Source organism: Alosa pseudoharengus, unplaced genomic scaffold (genome assembly GCF_046254945.1).
Source record: "Alosa pseudoharengus isolate Yale_2024_CS ecotype anadromous, Long Island Sound unplaced genomic scaffold, YU_APseudo_1.1 YU_APseudo_1.1_scf_2, whole genome shotgun sequence".
Classification (NCBI taxonomy): Eukaryota; Metazoa; Chordata; class Actinopteri; order Clupeiformes; family Clupeidae; genus Alosa; species Alosa pseudoharengus.
Window position 1 is genome coordinate 32,836,436 of NW_027468663.1, and position 23,651 is coordinate 32,860,086.

Here is a 23,651-nt window from a genome sequence, read left to right on the forward strand (position 1 = left end):
GAACCGTAAGCCTTTTCGGACGCATCTGCAAAGACGTGCAGGTCTCTCTTGCAGCTTGAGATGTCCAGCTCATGGCTCACGTAGCACCGGGGTAAGGAGATCTCTGAGAGATGCTACAGCTCCTCTTCCCATTCCAGCCAGGGTTGCAGCACATCCTCAGGAAGTGAGGGATCGTCCCACTCTCTCCGCTTGTCCCACAAGTGCTGCACTAGGACTTTGGCTCGGGTCGTGAAAGGGACAATGAATCCCAAGGGATCGTACAAGCGGGCCAGGACTCTGTAAATGTTCCTCATGGTGGGTATAGGATGGTCTGGCATCCGGTACTTGTACCTCAAGGTGTCCGAGTTGCAGAGCCAACGGAGCCCTAGAGCTAGCTCCTGTGGGTCAGCACTGGACTCGTTGAGCCATAGCTCGCTGCTCTCTGACCTGGCTTCCTTTTGCAAATGGCTGATTGAGTCAGGGATGTTGCTGGCCCATTGACGCAGCTCGAATCCTCCAGATGCCAGGAGTAAGGTGATCTTGTCCACGAACCGTCGAGCTTCGTCCACAGAGGAGAGACTCTGGAGGCAGTTATCGACATAGAACGACCTCTCTATGGCCACCCGTACATCCTCATCTTGCTGGCTGTGGTCAACAACGTGTTTCTGTAGCGCGAAGGTAGCACAGCAGGGGCTACATGTTGTGCCGAATGGCAAGACCTGCCAGACGTAGGTGTTTGGTGGTTTCTCTGTCTCCATGTTGCGCCACAGAAAGCGAAGCAAGGGCCTGTCTTTGGGGAGTAGCCTCACCTGATGGAACATGCCCTTGATATTGCTGCTTACTGCAACGGCATGTTCTCTGAAGCGCAGTAGGACACCGATGAGGCTGGAACTCAGAGTAGAGCCTGGCAGCAACAGCTCGTTCAGGTTGTCTCCTTTGTACACGAATGAGCAGTTAAAGACAATCCTGTTCTTGCCATTGTGGGACACCATGTGGTGTGGGATGTACCAGGATTCTGCTGCACTCTTGAGCTCCTCTTCTGGCACCTTGACTGCATAGCCGGCCTTCTCCAGCTTCTTGATCTCTGCACAGTACACTACTGTGCGCTCTGGATCTTTGGAGAGGCGTCTCTCTGTGCTGCGGAGGTTAGCCAACACAGCCTCTTTGGGTGCATTCAGCTGTGGCATATTCTTCACCCGTAGGAGTGGAGTAGCGTATCGCTGGATACCATCTACGTCGATGCGTGTGGTCTTCTCTTCCAACAGGTGGATAGCATCCTGATCCTGTCTGGAACGAGTGACCAGCTTCTCACTCCTATAGGGGAGAACATCCAGCTGCCACAGTCTCTCCACACTCTGCAGGAGCTCAGCAGTCGGGGAGAAGGTTGACAGGTGCATGCAACTCTGTTCAGTGGTCTGGGGCTTCCTCTGCACAACTGGCCCTTGTAGTGTCCAGCCTAACCTCGTCTTCACCGCTGCTGGAGTCCCGGGGGGTCCCAGGCGCACTGGTTCCACTGGTGTGACGAGGTGAGGGTGGTCAGACCCAATCAAGAGCAGAGGGCGCACGCCATCTAGAGCCTTGATCGGGATCCCTCTCAGGTGTTTGTGCTTCCTTTGAAGCGCCTTCACTGGGTATGAGTGTTCGGCCAGACTCAACTGCTCGGCTGTAAAAGCCCGCAGTATCTTGAAGGACTTCTTCGGCTGGTCCACTGGCGAGATGGAGAACGACACAGTAGTGCCATGTAGGACTCTGAGATCTTGACGGACTGTCCGCAGGGCCAGGTCCTCGGGCAGGCCTTTGAGCTTGAGGCTGTGGGCAGCTGCTGGGAGTAGAATGGTCCTCTCCGAACCATCATCTAGGATGGCATACGTCTCTAGGGCATGAGGGCAATTCCGCAGCAACACTCTGCTCACTTTCAGGAGTACCTGATTGCAGCCTGACCGCCTGTCCAAGTACAAGACGTCGTTGACGGTGGGTGTGCTCACAAAGCAGGCTAGGTTCTCTGTGGCAGGCTTCGCATTCCCATCATGCGGGGCAGACTTGGCGTTCACGTCATGCAGTGCCTGCAGGTGTTTGCCTTTGCACTTGTGACACAGCATCTTCAGACGACACTGGGCGGCCTGGTGCAGTCTGCCGCAACACCAGCATCTTTTGTTCGTCTTGATCCACGCCGTCTTCTGCTCCACCGTGAGCAACTTGAAGTTAGCACAATGGTCAAGGAAGTGCTGGTTGTTGTTGCAGTAGGGGCAATAGGCGGTTTTCTCGGCCTGCTTGGCATTGGAGGTTGGCGTGGCTGCTGCTGGGGCATTCTCAGGCTGATCCATGGTGTGCAAGATGCTAGTGACTTTGGCACCCTTGCTGTCTTGGCGACGGTCAGTCCTGGACTTTGCCTTGCCCTTCTCCTCATGCTCCCGAGGCTCACACATTGACTGCTGCATCTTCAACTCGTAATTGAGCCAGTCAGAGAAGTGCAGGAGGATTTGTATTGTGATGCGCTGCGGGTACAGGAACCTCTTGAACTCCACCCTCATGTCGTGAGGCAACTTAGACAGAAGCCTGGATACGTGTGAGCCACAGCAGAGTTCGGTCTGTCCACTCGTCCCAAGCTGATTCAACAGGCCCACCAGTGATCTTACTTGAAGTGCGAACCTCTTGAAGCCTTTGGTGTCGCCATGTGCAACGCTCTGGGCATCCATCAGGTCCGCGATGTGCCTGAGAGCTAGCTGGTGTGGCTGTCCGTAGTGCTCTGTTAGGCTGTCCATGGTATCCGTGTAAGGCTGAGGGGAGTTGGTGTATGAATCGGCGATGAGCAGAGCGTCTTCATGCTTTAAGTGATCGACCAGTATCTGGAACTTAAAACGCTCCGTTGCGTCCTTTGGCAGCAGATTCTCCAGTGCATCCTTCAGCCTCGCGAACTCCCTTGGGTCACCTTTAGTGAATGGAGGGATTTTTGCCTTTGGCCCACGGTACACAGTCTCCCTCTGGGGGGCAGATATTGGCTCACCAAACTCTGACTCTGATGGCGTGTATGGTTGACAATACCCTGGGGTTGGTACCCTGGGTATTGGCGGTGGAGGTTGAGGCAGCACTGGACGTGACTGAACGGGGTGCATTTCCCTCAGGCGCGTCGTAAGCTCTTCAATTAAGTCCTTTGCCGGAGGGGCTAGCTGCTCCGCTTCCTCTGTTATCGGAGGTGGAGGCAGGGGCCAGTCACCGTCATCTCCTGGAGGCAACACATATGCACTGGGTTGAGCAGGCGGTGGTGGTGGCGGTCCAAAGGACTGGGACCAATCATTTTCCTGCTTAATAGGACGTAGTGTTGGATGTGGGGCAGACCACTGAAGAGAAGGAGGAGGAGCAGATGGCCATTGAGGCGGTAAGTGCGGCAGTGCAGCGCTGGCGTCGAGGCAGCTGGTTCAGGTAAGTAGACAGAGTGCTGTATTCTTGATGCCTGTGCTGCGCCACACTCTTCATCCAGAGCTGGAGGTGTGAGAGGCGTCATCCTGGCGAATCTCTCTGAAGCTCCCTCCATGCTATGATAGCGCTGTTGCCCTGGTAAGTAAGCTGCATCATGAGGGGGGTAGTTGGACCGCTGTAGGGCTGGAAGGAAGACAGCATAATCCTCCATCCAGGCTGGCTGCCTTACTGTACGGCGGGGACGCACATCTGCAGGCGGCGGGCTCCTTCTCTGGACTGGAAACATCTTCAATAATCCTCGGAGACCACATTATTCTCGCTGGGGCCTCCAATTTGTTATGATGAATGATAAGTTCTTTAAGGAATTTTGTGGCCACTGAAGGGCATCGGTAAGAATGCACTCTTGAAGATGTTCAAGGGAGATCTTGGGTATTTATTAAATAATAAATCAGTAATTACATTATAATTGTATCTATTGGTGTGTGTGTGTGTGTGGTTTCTGAAAGGGAAACAGAAATGACAAAGGAGAATAATTACTCCTAAATACAGTGCTATAAGAAATTAGCATCCATAGCCTAGCCAACATACAAATATGAAATAGCCTGGCCTACAATAAGCTAACACAAAATGCTCCATTAATAGTTATGAAGATAGCTTGTCAAAACAGTACTGTTTCCCCTCATAATATACCAAATGACGATTACAAACATCCATTTTACAGATATCTCAACACCATAAGCATGATTATACAAGATAAGAAGACGGCAGATAAATATAAAGCACTGTAACCTCACGGGTAAAGTCGCGCAAAATAATTTGCGGTAAAAGTTTACCTCCACGATTGAAATCAAGCAAAGTTGAGACATAAATCCTGCCTAAATGTACACCATGAAACATATAAACAACAATAAGGAATCGTACTTACAGTTCTGGACGCACACAAGACACAAGATGCATGAAATAACTACAAACTAAGCATGTGGATTAAACAGTGAAACATGGCGACCTCTCCCCAAACTTTCTGGAATATTACTGTACACGCTTCATTTACATGCGTGCACGGGAGGAGGCGCTCTCTGATTGGCTGATTCTATTATTACTAAATGTCAATCTGGCACTCATGTCAGACCCTTTGTCACAGTTACAGAACAAACCACACTTTCAGTATTGTACATTTTCTTCAAACATGAACGATACCATTCTTTTTTTTTTCCTAATCTGAAGGACAGGGTAGACTACCTGAACCTTCTGACTCTGCCTTAGGGGTTTATTCTGTCCTTTTAACAGCAGGCCTACTAAAGCTAAAGTGTGAGTGTTACCAGTCCAGTCTTTCTGGTGGACGGGAGATTCTTCCGGATCTGGTCACAGTTGCACTGGAGTCGGGCTGGACAGGTTCTGGAAGAGCAGTAAGCTGAGCGCAGTGTTCCCTGCTCCGTCTCCACATCATATGCTCTTGGAGTTGAAGATGGTGCTTGGACTGTTCCGGTGGTCTTGGCTGTCCTGATCCATACTCTCTGACCAGGTTCAAGTATTGGCAACTCTCTTGCCCTGTGTCTTGCTCCATAAGCTTTCTTTTGATTTTCTTTCAGCCTTGAGTCCTTCCTTTTAAAAGCTTGGAGGTCTGGCCACTTTGGCTTGAGAGTTTGCTGAGGAACCGGAACTGTTGACCTCAACCTTCTTCCCATCAGGAGTTCGGCAGGTGAGACTCCATGAGCTAACGGTGTTGTTCTGTAGGCCAAGAGAGCTTTCTGATGATCTTGATTTTTGCTCAGTATCTGCTTTACGGTTCTGACTGCTCTCTCCGCCTCCCCATTACTCTGAGGATATCTGGGACTACTAGTGACATGGTCAAAGTCATATTCATTAGCAAATGCTGCAAATTCAGAAGACGCAAACTGCGGTCCATTATCAGTCACTAAGACCTCTGGGATGCCAAATCTGGCGAAGATGACTTTCAGCCTCTCCACTGTGGTCGCAGTTGTGAGCATTGGCAGGTTTGCTACCTCAATGTACCTTGAGAAATAGTCAATTATGACTAGGTAATGGCCTTTTCCCCACTGAAAGAGGTCTGCAGCCAGTCTCTGCCATGGTCTTGCAGGTAAGGGGGTTGTGAGTAGCGGTTCTGTGCGGTAACTAGAATACTGGCAACACACTTCACATCGCTCTACCAGTTCTCTGATGTCCCTTGTTAACCCTGGCCACCACATAGACTGTTGTGCTCTGGCATAGCACTTAGTCATGCCCTGATGACCATGGTGGATTCTCTCCAGCATCTCTCTGCGCATAGTTGTTGGTATGACGATTCGTTCTCCCTTCAGGAGGATCTCTTCTGCGACATGTATGTCTGCTCTATATGACCAGTATGGCAGGAGATTCTCTGGAACTGTTTTTCTGTGCTCAGGCCACCCTTTCTCTGTGTACACTCTGAGTTGTTTCATGGTTCCGTCTTTGTTCTGTAAGTCTTTAATCTGTTCCAATTTCGTCTTGGTTGCAGGAATGTTGTCCATAATGTGATCTATGTAGACTTTACACTCTCTTTCCAGCGTGTCACAATCTGTGTTGTTTTCAGGTCCAAGTGGCGCTTGTGACAGCGTGTCAGCTAGCACCAGCTGCTTCCCTGGCACATGAATGATCTTGTACCTGAATCTCATCATTCTCAGCCTGAATCTGAGGATACGTGGAGGTAAGTCGTCCAGTGGACGGGTGCCTAACAACGAGATGAGAGGCTTGTGATCTGTGCGTAGAGTGAAGTCTAATCCCAGGAGATAGGCACTCAGTCGTTCGCATGCCCAGTTCACGGCGAGGGCTTCCTTTTCGATCTGTGCGTATCGAGTTTCAGTGGGCGTTAGACTTCTGGATATGTACACCACTGGTCTGAATTCTCCATCTTGCTGTCTCTGCATTAGCACTCCTCCCAGGCCATAAGACGATGCATCGGCTGAGACAAGAGTCTCACGCTTGGAGCTGTATTGGGCTAAGATGGCTGGCGAGCTCAGCTCTTTCTTCACTGCCTCAAAAGCAGTCTTTTGTTGCATGTCCCATGTCCATGTGCTATCATTTTTCAACAAGTCTCTCAGAGGTTTTGTGAGAGTGGGCAGGTGAGGGGAAAATTTGCCAACGTAATTCACCATTCCCATAAAGCGTCTCACTCCTTCGATGTTTTGCGGTTCGGGCATGTTGAGAATAGCTTTGATTTTGTCTGGGTCAGCCTCAATTCCTTGGGCACTGAGTCTGTGTCCCAGAAACTTCACTTGTCTCACTCCGAACTCACATTTCTCATTGAGGGTCAGACCTGCACTCTCAAACTTACTAAGAACTTCACACAGCCTGTCGTCGTGTTCAGGTTGGTCTTTGCCAAACTCTAAGATGTCGTCGGCATGGCACAGTGTACCTGGTGTGCCTGCAACAATCTGAGAGATCCTCAGCTGGAAATGTTCAGGCGCTGAGGATATTCCGAAAGGAAGTCTCCTGAAACAATATCTCCCAAAAGGAGTTATGAATGTTGTCAAGGGCTCAGAGTCTTCATGTATGGGGATTTGCCAAAATCCTGATGTAGCATCCAGCTTTGAAAATACTACTGCTCCATCTAGCTTTTACAAGTGTGTCATCCACAGCAGGCAGTATATGTCGCTCACGGCGCACGCTTTCATTGAGCCTGGTCAGATCCACGCAAATCCTGATGTTTCCATTAGGCTTCGGGACAACCACCATCCCTGCACACCATTCAGTCGGTTCTTGGATCTGCCGGATGACACCCATGTTTTCCATCCTCTGGAGCTCTGACTTGACTTTATCCATAAGGGGCAATGCTACACGTCTAGGAGCTGACAGGGCATAAGGCATTGCACCATCGGCTAACTCAATCTTATAGCTACCTTGTAGCTTTCCTAAACCTGAGAAAACTTTTGGGAACATGATTTTAAATTTGTTTCCCATTGCTTGTACTGCTGCCACCTGCTGCAGCAGTGGTAGACTCTGAATAGCAGGGAGACCTAGCAGTGGCATTACTAGATCTTTCACTACAAATATTTCCTGCTCTGTTTTCTTTTTGCCCTTTTTCAAACATGCTTTGAATGTACCCAGTACAGTAAGTGGTTGATTATTGGCACCGCTTATCATTCTTTGTGCATTCTGTAACTCACCATCTCTGGTATGGCAGTGACCGCCGCACCCGTGTCCAACTTGAAATTAATCAGTTCTCCATTCAACTGTATGTTCTGTTTCCAGATTTCTTGTTTCTGACTTTGAATTGTCCCCATGAATGCGCATTCTGCCATCTCATGGCTTTCTTCAATTGCCTCCACTCTCTGGCTTGTTCGACACACTGCTGCGAAATGCCCTTTCTTTTACATTTTCGACACTCCGCTTCTCTAGCTGGACACTGTTTCCATGAGTGCTGAGGGTTTTTCCCGCATCTTTTACAGTTTTCTGTTTTCTGTGTAAAGTAACTTTTCTGTGTTGGCCCCGCCATTTTGAACTTCCCTGGTTTTCTTGCAGCTATTGCATCCACATTTGCTTCTTTAATTTCTGTCTTTTCTCGTCTAATTAGTGGTTGCTGTTTCTTAACTTCTTCATTTTGTCTCACTTTAATTATTGTTTTAGCCAGTGTAAGATCTGGATCTAACTGTAATCTTTCTGAGAGTTTTGCGTCTCTGATTCCCACCACAATCCTATCTCTAATCATCTCTTCGAGCAGAACGCCATATTGACAATGCTCCGCGAGCTTATGAACATCAGTGACAAAGTTTTCCACTGTTTCTCCTGGCTGCTGATATCTGCTGTTAAATTTGGCTCTCTCATATATCACATTGTGTTTGCCAATGAAATGCTCACCCAGGGCTGTGCACACGTCAGTGTATTTGTTTTTCTTTTCGTCATCCAATTTCAGCGTGTTCAAAACGTCGTCGCTTTTCTCCCCCATGATGTACAGTAGCGAGTTGATTTGGTACTCCTCACTCTTTTCACCTAGTCCAGAAGCTATCCTAAATCGCTCGAAGCGTCGTATCCATTGCGTCCAACCATTTGGCTCATCAAAGTTGAAGCTTCCCGGGGGTGATATCGCGAATATCTGGTCCATCCTCTCGTTATCCCTCTCCTTTCGTTATGGGCGAACAACAAGCTAACTGGCTCACGTTTAGCAGCTAAGTTGCTACTGCTTGCAAAACAGTCTTTTCTCGACTGGTTACTTGTTGTAGACTTTTTCTACTCACGGATCCTTATCACCAACTTCTGACACCATGTATAATGTTTGCAGTGTGAGCTTAACTAATAGACCACGACAAAGATGACAATGATGATACTTTATCAGCACACGTTACTTTATTAACTTATTCTTCTCTCCTTGTTACATCCAACCCCCTGTAACCCATTAGTGCACCAACTTGCTCATGGCCAAGTGGTGAAAATAGGAGGTCTGCTTCCTCATGCTCCCTAGTGTATACAATAGAGAGTCACCTGAGGATAAGCCAAAAGGCCCCTAGACAGTGCCTACTGAATTCTAATCATTCAAGGATAAACAATGGATACACTGCATACAGACCAAAGACACACACAGGGTACACATGGGCACAAAATCACAAAAGGCACAAGAAATACACAGTATCTACATTTACAAAAAGGATTCTGATTCACAACAGTTTAAATTTTCTACTGCACAAGAGGCGTGATCGACAGGCATAGTTCAAATGACTCTGTATGCAATTGGATAGTCATTCACCAATCTGACCAACGAAGGTGGGTGACGCTTGCAGAGCGACGCGAAAACTCCAGGCAGGAAACTTGCTGGAAACAACAAACGTATCGTAAAAGCACCAATTTCCACTCCTTTTGTTCAAAAATTCTAAAACAAAGATGATTTTTAATACTTCAAAATAACATTTGATAAATGAACCTTACATTTTTCAGTAGCCATGTGTGTATAGATTTTAACAAAATCTGGTTTGGTTCTTAACGGTTTGGTTCTTTACTGCCTTAAAAATCCGATTTTGTTTACCGTGCTCGGAGTTTGGTGCTGGGCTGGTGGGTGCCTTATTTCTGCCCACTCACTCTGCGAAAGAACTCTCGTTACGAAATCAAAATTCCACTGGAGCTCCAAGCGGATTTGTACACGCACCCTTACAACACTGTTTACAGCTTCAAGTCACGGTAAAATGTCATTTTTGGTACATAGCTAATTTAGGTACACTTATGGGGTGGGGGCTTGCGTTTCTTTAGAGATCCGCCGACTTGGTTTGTATAGAAATGAATATTAAGTGATGAACAACTAAACTGATATATGGTTCACCACTAATATATTTGTTTCTAATTGGAAACATGGTATACATTAGTGGTGTAAAGATTAACCGATACGTATCGGTATCCGTTTTTAATGTGTACGGCTACATCGATATGTGAAGCCCCGTATCTGAAAAAAAAATTAAATGAACCGGTTGTTATAACGATTTATTTGTTATGAATCGGTGCACAACCTTTTCTGCTCGCTCAGACCATGGCTCAGACTCATTTACGTTCCAAGAAGCCATAGATATATATACTGACTAGATGTCGCCTTCGGCTTCTCAGCATGCGTCAACACCGCCGCCATCTTGTAGCGGGGATCTGAAGCTCTAAACTAGTTCTCCCGTATTGTCAGTGTTACCTATTTAGCAACGTTTGGCCATCCCCAGCGACAGAAAACCTTTTTAGCGATTAGCGACAAATTGGGAAATACTCACAATGATGGCAAACTCGGTTTCGTTGTTGTTGAAACGTAAGAAAATCACTTTTCTCATGGCTTTGTCATTTGTGAATTAAGCTACATCTCGTTTGCCCATAGCATTGGCCCATGATTAAAAAAGTAACGACTGGCGTATAAAGTAGCAGACCACGTTAAAGCACGGAAGTAAATGTTTTACAGATCTACAGCAACTTCTGGTAAGATTACAACTTACACGAGTAAACGAGACGAGAGGTATGTGGCCTCAACCAGAGCCTGTCTACGGAGAGTCTGTTTACTTTCATTGTATCGAACCTAGTTGCAGTTCACTCATTGTTCCTCTAGGGGCCGCCGCTAGCTAATGCAGAATGAATGGGAGTCTATGGGGCTAGACGGGTAAAATGTATCTTTATTATCGTCAAAAGCTTAGTTTTCTCTAGACTCGACCATAAATACATAGCTGTCAGTTGGAACAACCCACAAAACTAGATAATTGCTTGAGATTTTGACGATTTATGGTGATTTTATTTTCGCTAGATCTTTGCTCAGATTGACGTTAATGCATTATAGATAGGGATGGGAAGTCTGACACCGAGGTACCGAAGCTCATATCACTTCCGCGAAGCAATCTGCTTCGGCACAATGTATCGGAGCGCGTATCAAAGTTGTAAGGTCACGTGACTGATGACGTACGAAGCTTCGGACGTCACTGAAAAGTTTAAATGGGACATTTGACACAGGGGCACCGGTGCTTGTATCAAACCCCTAAAGCGTTACGGGTTCGATAAACCCGTCCCCAACACATATGTTTTGTTGCACAAGCACCCTTCTAAAATTGTAGCCCTACACAAGCACTTCACAATCCCCACTGTACACAATGCCCCATGTTTTCACAATGCCCTTTATATGTTTTCTGTTATCTGACACTGCTGTGGTCATCTGCAGCAATTAGCCTACGTTATTTTGCCATTAGTTTTTGCAAAACATCAAATTAAGTCTTAAACACAACCACTATAGAGAAGCATGCAATATCAAATAATGCTAACTCATGGCAATTATGAACATGGCGGGATTTGAACCGCGGTCGCGCGCGTGGTATACGAACACGCTACCACCCTCCCAAGGCCATTTTAAGATTTTCACGGAAACATAGCATTATTTAAAACCAAGCACATTACATTTTCAATTCGAATTATTAGAAGCATATCAAAACTATAATGTTTATTCCAATGACTGTAGGCCTAATAGTTTTTACTCACAAGGGAACAGAACACGTTGTCTCTCCGCTTTTTTTTTACCAGTGTTAGAGAAGGGCCATTTGGTCGGCATGTGGCTTCGTCTGTGATTGTTTAATCGCTAATGAGAGCCGCCGTTATGTCTGCTAACCACCAGATGTCACTTTTTTGTATTCGATGCTTTGACACTTCGAAACACTTACGATACAATCAGGAAGAACCTTCCAAAGCCTCATGGGGCTTCATTCGCCCAACCCTAATAGGGACGGGAAAGTGAAAACCAGCGCCCCAAGTAGTTGCGTTCCTATCGAAGAGCAGCTCCAATGTTAAGTCCCATAGACCTATTTTTAAAAAAATACTGTGAAGCCAAATCAGCGATCTTATCCACAAAAAATATTTTTCAGTGTCTATACAGTAATAATCTTCTAACTGTGAAAATGTCAGACCCTATTTTGCCTTATTTTAAAAAATCGAAATTGCTCCTTTTGTTTCATAAACGAACTACAAAAAAGCCACGTGACTTTACCCTTCGATGTTACTCACGCAGCATGGTTTGTTTATTAGCCTGTTTAGCATTGCCACTTAACACTTACTGCCAGCTCTTCATGTGAGTAGAAGCACAACACCAGTTATCCAGACATAAAGGTTATCACCACGCGGTTTACATCACCTTCCGTTATTACAAAAATATGTAAGCCAGTTAAGCAAATTGCCGTATTGATCAGTTAGAGATTAAGCGCCCAAATCTGTGACGTCACATGCAACTGTAGTTTGTTATCACCATGTTACGACAAAAACTCAAAACAATTCAAATGATCCTAAAAATAAGGTATGACCACTTGAAGAGGTGACCCCAGTGCCTAACATATGGAAGGCATTAAATTAAGATCCCAATGTGCACCGAGATATATTTTTTCAAAAAAAAAATCCCATCCCCTCCGCTAAACTCTAGGAACGCAACCACTAGATGGCGATGAGATTACTTTCCCTCCCTATTAAAGAGGAGTGGGCCTCCGCGGCAAGATGGCGTCTCGATTGACGCATTCGTTCCAATGAACAGCAGTCGTCAAGGCGACATCTAGTCATTCTAGCTCTGTTCTAGAATCTTTGGTATATATATCTATGCCAAGCAGCACGTTCATCCCACTTCCGGTTTTGAAACTATACGTGGCATGGAATTGTGGGTAATGCAGTTCGTTTTTGGTTACATTCATTGCCCAAAGTTGTCAAATGACCTCATTTTGTTTTTCGAAATCCAGCGCGAAATGAAGCACTTATAGCATTCCTAAACAGCAACGATAGTCTGTAGAGTAGCCTTACCTTTGATGAAGGGATTTCCTTAATGTTAAATAATAATTTGGCCCTTGCTGCTAAAACGATGCATAAATTATTAGCCAATGATTTTGTTCATATTCACTCAGACTTGTGGCATTTTAGGTTTCTGCATTAGGTCTACTGAACAAAATAAGCCCAGAGAGTTCATTGATTTGTAGGCCTTTTTATAGACTTTACAGATTTTACAGAGTTATATCTGATTGTTTTCATGGAGCTGTAGCCTTGTTGAGGTAAGACAATACCGAAATAAAATAAAACAGTGCTTAAGACACTCTTGGCCTTTTCTCATATAGGCCTAGCCTACTCTACAAGAATAAAATAGGAAAATGTATTTTTATGTTGTATTTGGCTGCTGTGCTTGACTGAAATGTAGACTATTCTTTTTTTCATTTCAATACAGTATATGAAACAAACCTCAGTTTAGATAATCATATTCACACATTTTGTTGCCTAATTGACAACCATGACCATGATAATTGATAATATAAAATGAATGAAACCTTGAGCAAATTATAAAAAATCTTTCAGAATGCTTTCCATTCTTGAACTGCATCGAATTGCATCGAATCGCATCGCATCGAATCGTACTGAATCGTTTTTTATAAACATGTATCTTTTCTTGTATCGAATCGTGCCCATGTATCTAGATGCGAATCGTATCGTCTTTTACATGAGAATTTCACACCCCTAGTATACATACAAAAAAGCTTACTGCTGATTATTGTTTAAGACTGCATTCAGTACACATCTGTATTGAACCTAACGTCCTGTACCTAAACGGTTTGGTACGAATATGTGTACCTTTACAACCCTACCTGGGGCATTTACACCTGTTTTATTTTTGTTTATAAACTTTCAGCATGTCCTTCCTTGTAATTCCTGTAGCTGAGCTGCGTGGGCTTTTGGTCTGGTGTATGTACATTTTAGGAGATAACCACATACCAGGGCTTTGTTTAGATTTTCCTGTTTTATTATGGTAATTTCAAGTTGTGGGATGTGCATAGGCAACAATGGGATTTAAGTTTTACTCTATCCGTTTCACATACCATTATTATGACCGCCGCTAGCGAAGCTAGCGAAGCGGTCATATAGGGATTGTCAAAGTTTTTTTTTTTTTTTTTTTTTCCCGTCATCTACTTCCTGAAATTTTGGTCAACGATACCCGGGGCACCGAAACACCGGGGCACATGAAATTTGGTGGGTATGTGGCCCCACTAGACTTTTACGGAAAAATGTCCCCCTCCACGCTGGGCCCCCCGAAACCCAAAAAATGCAGTTTTTCCTAAATAACTACCTGAACCGTGGCACCGAGGATGACGAAATTTTTATGGTATGTCAACCTAGCCCATAATCACTCATTTGTGATTTGCACCCCCCCGGTAAAAAATGAAAATGCAATATCATTCTGCTTTCATCGCCCCTCTCTTCAGTAAAGACGTTCAGAACTGCACCAAATTTTATGTGTATGATTGACATTCTCTGGGGGTATGCCAAGTTTCGTAGAATTTCATCCATGGGGGGGGTCTAAAAAATTAAGTTATGTGTATATTTAGTGACTGTACACTCATTGGCCTGTAGACGCACACACACACACAGGCACGTATACCATCAGTATCGGCAATTAGAACGGCCGATACATAATTACAAATTCAGTAAGATTAAAGGAAAACCAAATATTCATCATAATAATAATTTGGCTGCATTTCCAGTATTGGCGTCACGTAGTCGTTTGTCCACTAGATGGCGCATCGTTGCAGTGAGACGTAATTTTGTTGGAAGTTAATCTAAAGTGGGTTGGAAAGACACTACGCTTCCTACAAGGACAAGACTGTAGGCTACAGTAGTTTACCGCAGAGAACGTCTAAGGGTAGGATGATTTCTGCATGACATGTAATTCCCATTTCCTCTTGAAGCCGAAATAAATCTGAGAATGTTTATTGGACATGCTTGTTTTTTACTGCAGGTAGGCTACGTTAATCCTATCAATAGCATCAATAGCAGAACGTAGGTAAAATAATGTTACCGTTAGCATGTTTGAGTGATGGAGGCCAATTTGATTATTGATGTATTTGTAGAAAACCATAAATGCGTTTATAGGCTACCAAGCAAATCGATAACAGCACTAATTGTATCTTTGAACTGTCATCTCATTTGCTTATGACCATAACCTAGGCTACTAACAGGAGCTAAGTGAGTTAGCCACAACACGTTCGCTACGTGATGGTTTTTTAATGGAAAATATATAGGCTACCTGAAAGATAACCTGTCTATGATGCATCCTAAACACCGCTGGGACATTTCTGCTCAAGGTCTCAAAAAGCATCTGAGTCAAAGTTAATTCCCAAACACCCATATAGGCTACTTCAATCCTCTATTTTCAAAGGTGATTCGAGTAAGGAAGAGCATGGCTCAAAGTAAAGTAACTGAAACTACATAAATTCGTCAAAGTGAATAATTTGTGTCAACTCGCCGCAATGTAGATTTATTAAAGGAACCGTATGTAGGATTTTGGCCAAAACTGGTACTACAATCACTTTCAAAATACTGTAGAGCGGTGTACACCGCAGATGTGGCAACTAGAGCAGATCTGGCAACCCAGATGCCGAAACATTACTGACTTTGTGATTACTAGATAGGTGGAAGGTGGCGGATCAGGCTAAAACACAAATATGTAAACATCAACATCAGTTGAGGGCTGCAACTTCACATTTTTAAATGACGATATCCTGGCCGGACTACTGTTGTCAGTGATATAAGTATTTAAAATTAGCATTATTTCCTAATGTCTAGTGACAAATCAGGGCCATTTTATGATTAATTGAATTACATTTCTTACATACGGTTCCTTTAACGCACCCGTGATGATCTACATCTCCATTTAAACCAGATGTTTTAGAGCGCACGTTGAGATGTATTCAGGGCAGGGCTGTACCTACACATATTTGTTGCACGTGCTACAAAAATCATTCTTTGCGATGGATGATTTAGTACCAACATTACACCGGTCAGATACAGTTTTGCCTATGGCTATTCCGTGAGACTGAGGCGCTTTTTGTTTGTTCGAAGTGCGTGTTTAGGGTGTGAGAGGGGAGTCGATGTGATTCCAGCTTGGTAGTTAGTCTATGCGATTAAAAAACACGTGTGTGTGAAGTATCCAAACAATGATAACGCTTTCATTATGGCTGCTTTAGCCACAGACCTTGAGCTACTGTACAGTGGGTTGGGTTCCATTTAAAAGTGTCCACTTCATTCGCCCTTTCCGTGATTCGCCAAGAGGTGACAGCTTGATACTGTAAGGTGTAAGCCATTGGTTCCAAAGGAGATTTTATTTGGGTCGCTAACATAGCCTAGTGACAAGTGTTGTGTAATAGGCCTAGCATAGGGCCTACCTTATATAGCTTATAGTTTGTTAACAGTCACGGTTTTGTCATAACTCCCTCTATGCATTTTTGCATTTAGCTCTGAAACCGGGGGGCGAACACGTCGCAGGGGGGGCGCCAGTGCGTGGATATCTCAATCGCAAAATTAAACAATATTTCTATCGGGCGCATACCATGGACTAGGCTGGGTGAAAGTCAAAAGATTGAGCTTAACCATGGACCTCATAGTTGCAAAATGCAAGGGAACATGAATCAGCATATTATTTGCACAAACAATAACGGACAGCTCTTCAACTTTGCCCGTTAAAATGTATATGAACAGTCTCGCAACGCATTTCATGAAGGCCCTTTTGGACATGTCAGTTATTTGCACCACTGGGTAAAACGGCATTTTGTTTTAGACTACTGGTATTTAATTTGTGCATTGACAATAAAGCTGAATATCATTTGAACTAGATGACTAAATGTATGCATATGTAGAAGAAGAAACATTCACAAAAATCCATGACATGACCTCTCTTCTTGATAGCTGTTGAAAACTGCATGGAACTGACAGGGATTGTTTTGTTTAATAATAAATAAATAAATACATTATGCTGCTACCTTCTGCTTTTCCCATACAATGTAGCCTACAGGTGTACCTTTCATCAGTCCAGTTGCAATGGATGGACTGTGATGAACTGCCCTACTTGTGATTGTTTAGAGATTTTAAAGGTTTTATAACAATGCTACAAATTTTTTGGCCCAGAAACAAATCTATTCACCTTTGCAGTGCCAGTAGGCTACTTTGTGTGCGGAATGTGTGCAAACACACATTCCAAACAAGCATACACAAAAGTTTCAAGAGTGGGGGATGGAGTAGAAGATGGAGACAAATTCATTAATATGATTTATTTTCGCGGAATGGACAGGACTGAGCGGCGGTCATATTTTGTACCGCTATGCGGTACATCTAGTTCAATATTGAACTATGCCAAGGTAAACATAGTTTTAAATTCTATGACCCTTTAAGATGTGTAACTGCATGTTGCTTACCATAGTTTTACCACAACTTTACAGAAACTAAACTTTCTTCCAATAGGATGAGAAGATATTCCAGATTCCTTGGACTCATGCATCAAGTAATGAATGGGATCTTGATAAAGATGCACCATTGTTCAAGAACTGGGCAATCAACACAGGTAAAACCCTTGCAAATGATGCTTGCTTAAAATATAGAATCACATAAAATAGGGGTGTAGTCTCTATTCTGAGTGCAGTGCATGCCAGCCTTTCTGGAGAAAGGTTGAAGGATTCACTAATGTTACTGCAAAGAGTCAACTCAGAACCTCTGACAGGAAAATGTCCCAGTTTTGAAATTAAGGCATTCAGCACTGGATGTAAACAGGGATGTAGCCACAACTCACTAGTGCCTATTTGTTACTGTTGGTTATCAACAGTATGTGCAAATGTTTTTGTGTCCATTTTGACACTCTCTTCAACTTTGATATTACCATTAATGTTGTGTTTTTCAGTTTAGTTGTTTTAAATCAATGCTGCCTGCCCCCCTCCCATTTAGAAAGTAAATTAAATACTGATTTCTCGCAAGAAGTCATGTTTCCTCTTTTGTTGTAGGGAAATACCATCCAGGAGTTGACCAGCCTGATCCAAAGACATGGAAAGCTAACTTCCGCTGTGCAATGAATTCTGTTCCTCATATTGAAGAAGTGAAGGACAAGCATATGAAAAAAAAAAGCAATGCATTCAGAGTTTACAGGTTTCTAGTGGAACCTGAGCGGCCTGTAAAGAAAGGTGGGAGTTTTTTGTTTCATGAATCTCATAAAGCTGAAAATCAATATGGAAATTCATTTGTGGAATCAAATTGTGGAAATCAATTTGAAAGTTTTAAGGATGCAGTGTTGTTGCATATGATTTCAACAATCCATGTTTGTTTCACTCAACTTGACTTTCTGGTTTTAGTTAACACCAAAGCCATTTTATTTAGTTTAACTTGTCATATACTGGCACACTGTTTCTCAGAGTTAACCAAAAGAACAAAAGTAATGATTTGAGGTATTTAATGAACATGCAGAATCTTTTTTTTTTCAGGAAAGGAGAAGAAACCGAAGGTAAATGACTTTTCTCTTTAGTATCAAATGCAAGTACACTCAATAGTGTGTAAGATATTGAGCAGATTGTAGCACCACTTAATATAATTCACAAACGGGGGCAACTGTTTGAATTGAAAGCCTTGTCTTTTAATGCTTAAAAATTATTATCTTTGATTTCCTGTGCCACCTCAAGGGATCTAATGAGCTAAAGAAGACCAGATGGAGCAAGAGACTGATAGCACAGAGACCATAGGTAAGCAGTTATCTGTTTTGTCTTATGGTTTTGTTCTTAAATGTCTTAAAGAAGCCCTATGCAAAAATGTTAGCAAAAATGACCTTAATTATGCAGGTTGAGAGTCGTTCTGATGGTTCTACAACACTTTTTGGGTCGTTTGGGTCACTTTTTGGTGGGTGCTTCGTCTCCCCCTAGTGCTTCTCCGCGGAAAAAACGAATATGCAACTTTCTGGTCTCCAGAACAAATCCGGATATGACTCAGCGGAAGTATCCAATCGCGCCTTGAAAATGTAGTCAGATTGTAGTTTCTAAGAAGACTGCAAAACGGACTCCGACTTGGCTTTGTTGCTGTTGAAATTGTAAGTAGCCTACCCTTGGGTGAACTTCGTTTTTGTAATGTGGTTTGATAGTCTCTTAAACAATGTGTTTGCTCGACCGTTTTATTGTGAGCCCTGTATGTGTTTAGCTTGGTTTCTTGATGGCTAGCTCGCTAGCTAGTGGGGGTTTAGCGTAGCAGTCACTTGCTACCGAAGCTGCAGGGGGAGCTATGTCGTGAAAAATGCGAGCCCAAATCAGGCGAAAACCCAGAAACAGCGAAGGAATAACCAGACCTGCATAAGGCTTCTTTAAGTGTTACTGTCACCATTGGCCCTCTCCTAACAGCAATTTGAGAATTATACAACCCCAATTCCAAAGAAGTTAGGATGTTTTATAAAATGTAGATACAAAGTGAACACAATAAAAAACTCTTATCCCCGGAGACATGAAATACCCTTTTCTGATTGGCAGGCTGCCGAGGTGTCCTGATATGCAGAATTAATAGACTTGGTGGAGGAAACTCCACTCCGCTCTGTGTCTTGAATTTCTTTGCCTCCGCCTCGTCCATTTAGTCTGTATATACATTGTATATACACCTCGGCAGGTTGATTGGCAACATGGTTGGGTATTTAACTCATTGAATGCCAAGCTGTTTTCGGGAAGCTTTGTCCTAGAGCAGGGGTGGGCAACTAATTTCCCTAAGGGGCCACATGACAAACTGGGACTGTTGAGGAGGGCCAGACCCAAAATACCGAACTCAAATCTAAACTCAATTCTGTCCAATTCTATTCTGTTCTTGTATAACATTAAGTAAATCATAGGCTATGGTTTTGTTTACTACTCGTAAGAACAGATGAAAATGTGAGGGAGACAAAGGAAAAACAGCAATAGGCTATTGCTTCTCGAAAAGACTGATATAAAAAAGTACTACAATATCTATATAATTAGGCTAGGCCATGAAAATGTGAAGGAGTCAGTACAACATAGGCCTGTGCCACCATTTCATCAACACTCAGCAATATTTCATCATTAAATCATTACCATCATTACCATCATTAAATTAACTCTATGCAGAATTAGACTATGAAAATGTGGAGCAGACAATAGTAGGCTGTCATTAGTTAATCAACATGCACAAAGAAAACTATTTTGAAAATGTAGGCTATGTTTTTGCTTTAACTTTATGCACAAAACTGTGATTGGTAAACTCGCCCTGTGTGTTGAGCCGGCTGCTTCAAGCAACCTGTGGGTAGCGCATCATACTAGTTCGCTAACATAAGCTTTGCAAATAAACTCAGACATATTTTGGTTACAATGACGGGGTTATCCGAATGTAAACTATCTATCTGCCAGTAACGTTTTGAAATTAACACTTCGTATCGCCAACAAACAGCAGGAGTTCGTTCTGACAACCTTTGCGGTGGTGAGCGACGCAGACATAAGAGACACAAAACTTTGAAAGGTTTACGCCGACTTAAAGGCAACTGCATTGTGTCGATGCAGAAGCATAAATTCTGTTCACCAGCACATCAGTGAGGGTGTTTACATCGTATGCATCCACGCACAAATGTATGGGCGTACAAATAGCAGTCGCTTTCAAAATAAAAGCAACGATATTGATTTGCGTGCATTATCTCTATGCTAGGCTCTTGACTATTGTTCTTTCACGGACCTAACGCGGGCCGGTCAGGGAAAGCCCACGGGCCGGATGTGGCCCGTGGGACGTATGTTGCCCATGTATGTCCTAGAGTGCCAGCAATCTAGACCATTGTTGATGATTTTTGTACAGTCAAAGTCAAAGTCAAAGTCTGCTTTATTGTCAATTTCTTCACATGTCAAGACATACAAAGAGATCGAAATTACGTTTCCCACTATCCCACGGTGGAGACAAGACATTTTACCAATTAGGTCCACAGACAAAACATAACATTCAATTAAACAATATAAAAAGTAAATAAGAAGGCACATACAGTGAAGAAATAAGAGCAGCAAAAAAATGGGTTGAAATTGTGCAATTGTGCATACAGTAGACAGTCAATATAATAGTGCAAAAGTCAGGCCAATAAATGGCTGAGGTAGTTCTGTTTGACCTAAGTATGCAAGTGGCATAGTGGTGCAAGTTATGTAAGAGCAGCAGAAGTGTGTTCAGAAGTGTTTTCAGGACACAGGACAACAACAACAAGTTGCAAAGTGTGCAAGTGTACAAGTGGAGTAGTACAAGTGGAGTAGTGCAAGGCAGCCATTGTGGGTCCAAAAGTCCAGGATGTTATGTGGCTGAGGGTGGAGGGGGGAGAGAGTTCAGCATCCTAACAGCCTGGTGTATGAAGCTGTTGGTGAGTCTGGTGGTGCGGGAGCGCAGGCTTCTGTACCTCTTCCCAGAGGGCAGTGGATCAAAAAAATTGTGAGCGGTGTGACTTGCATCACTCACAATTGTGGTCGCCTTGCGGGTTAGGTGGGAGGTGTAAATGTCCTTCAGGGAGGGGAGTGAAGCGCCAATAATCCTTCCAGCTGTGTTCACTATGCGCTGCAGGGCTTTCCTGTTGTATTCAGTGCAGCTTCCGCCCCACACAGCGATACAGCTGGAGAGGATGCTCTCAATGGTGCCTCGGTAGAATGTGGTCATGATGGCTGGTGGAGCACTTGCTCGCCTGAGTTTCCGCAGGAAGTACAGGCGGCGCTGAGCTGTCTTCGCCAGTGATGCAGTGTTGGTGGTCCAGGAGAGGTCTTCACTGATGTGCACCCCCAGGAATTTGGTGCTGCTCACTCTCTCCACCACAGCACCGTCGATGGTCAGTGGCAGGTGTTGGCTGTGACCTCTCCGGAAGTCAACAACAATCTCCTTGGTCTTGCTGACGTTCAGCAGGAGGTTGTTGTCCCTGCACCACGTGGTCAGAAGGTCGACCTCCATCCTGTATTGAGTCTCGTCGCCCTTGGTGATGAGACCCACCAGAGTTGTGTCGTCAGCAAATTTCACTATGTGGTTGTTGCTGTAGGTTGCAGTGCAGTCATGCGTCAGCAGGGTGAAGAGCAGCGGACTGAGCACGCAGCCTTGGGGGGCCCCCGTGCTCAGTGTGATGCTGCTTGAGATATTCTTGCCAACACATACTACTTGAGGCCTCTGACAGAGGAAGTCCAGTAGCCAGTTGCAGAGGTAGGTAGTGAGTCCCAGTTTGTCAAGTTTGCAGATGAGTTGTTGTGGTATTATGGTGTTGAATGCAGAACTGAAGTCTATAAACAGCAATCTCACATATGAGTCTCTTTTTTCCAGGTGGGTGAGGGCTGGGTGGAGGGCAGAGCAGATTGCATCCTCTGTGGACCGTTTCGGTCATACCGGCTCGATATGCAAACTGGAAGGGGTCCAGGGTGTGGGGGAGAATGGATTTGATGTGTGACATGACAAGCCGCTCAAAGCACTTCATGATGATGGGTGTCAGTTCCACGGGGCGGTAATCATTGAAGCAGGATGGAGCAGTTTTCTTCGGCACAGGTATGATGGTGGCAGCTTTGAAACATGATGGGACGATGGCTTGCTTCAGGGAAGTGTTAAAGATGTCTGTGAAGACATCCTTAAGCTCCTCAGCGCAGTCCTTCAGCGCACGACCTGGGATGTTGTCTGGGCCTGCTGCTTTACGGGTGTTGATAGCAGCAAGTGTCCTCTTCACGCTGTCACAGAGAGGCACAGGGGCTGCTTGTGTGGAGGGGGAGGGGTCTTCTGTGGGCAAGTTCTGTTTTGTGCTTCAAAGCGAGCGAAGAAGCGGTTCAGGTTGTTGAGCAGAGGGATGTTGCTCTCACAGCTCTGTGGGGCGGGCTTGTAGTCCGTGATGGCCTGAATGCCCTGCCATAGGCTTTGTGCGTTCCTGCTGTCTTTGAAGTGGGTGGTTATCTTGTGAGTGTATTCCTTTTTTGCTTCCTTGATGCCACGGGACAGGTTGGCTCTCGCTGTTCTCATGCCAGCTTCATCCCCAGCTCTGTAGGCTTTGTCTATGGCCCTCAGCAGCCTGAGGACATCCCCTGTCAGCCATGGCTTCCAGTTAGCCCGAGTGATGATGTCTTTTGTGTGGGTCACATCATCAATGCACTTGGTGATGTAAGAGGTTACAGTGTCTGTATACTCCTCTATGTCTGTCTGGTTGTTGTAAGTGGCTGCCTGCCACAGCATATTCTGTGTTATAGCTATGAACACATACAATGGCTCGTGTTACGGTTACGGGGACGCTGGCGAGACACGCCGCTCCGTCTGGCATCATGTTTTTGTTTGTATTTATGTAATGTTCGTAATTTTATGTAATGTTCTGTTAATTTTTTGTATTTATTTTTCTAGTTAAATGTAATCACTCTTTATTTATGTTATTTTCGATCTTTTTTGTGTTATTCTTAGTCCTTTTTTTCTGATTAACAAACTCCGCTGACACCATCAACGTCAAGTTAACGTTAACCAGCTTCCATTGGGCTGATGAGCGCCTTGGCTAGCCTGCCTTATGTCTCTGAAGTCCCTCATCCATCCGTGACGCTGCACATCCAATGTCTGGACGGAGGGATTGCTCAGCAAGGGTGCCTACTGTCTAACGTCAATCTGCAAGAGATCTGCAGCTGCCACGACCACCGAGCTGCGGCTGACATGCGAGCTGCCATGCTAGCATCTACTGGAGTCTGGATTGAGTGCTAAGAAACTCTGATGACAGCGTCAACCATCAAACAACAAACGGTCACTGTCTAGGACCACCGAGCTGATAATCAGCAGGGTCGCCCATCACAAATTCGGACTGCGTCCTTCCAGTGCTCTCCAGACTGCCAGTGAATTCTCCGGGTTGGTCAGTTATAAAGAACTTTGTTGGTGTTGCATCCTGAAGACACAGCTGTGCGCAGTTTTCACGCGGGTCATCTTTGCCCTTGGACATTTTCAGCCGGTTGGAAATTGGACTCATTTTATTTTTAATTTTTATTTATTTTATTTATTAATTTGTTTGT

At 44.5% G+C, this 23,651-nt stretch overlaps 1 protein-coding gene across 6 annotated transcripts in view; it reads left to right on the forward strand.

Moving 5' to 3' along the window:
• LOC143135234 (interferon regulatory factor 2-like) overlaps window positions 1-23,651 on the forward strand; it is a 66,461-nt gene that overhangs the window by 12,264 nt on the left and 30,546 nt on the right. For 3 of the 6 annotated variants that reach the window (XM_076295944.1, XM_076295948.1, XM_076295946.1), the window contains 4 exons: window positions 17,122-17,221; window positions 17,655-17,831; window positions 18,129-18,148; window positions 18,324-18,383. In XM_076295944.1, the coding sequence (XP_076152059.1) occupies window positions 17,122-17,221; window positions 17,655-17,831; window positions 18,129-18,148; window positions 18,324-18,383 (357 nt within the window). Of the gene's footprint in view, window positions 1-17,121; window positions 17,222-17,654; window positions 17,832-18,128; window positions 18,149-18,323; window positions 18,384-18,560; window positions 19,332-23,651 lie in introns of those variants that run through there. The other 3 variants (XR_012988862.1, XM_076295945.1, XM_076295947.1) reach the window with 3 other exon arrangements.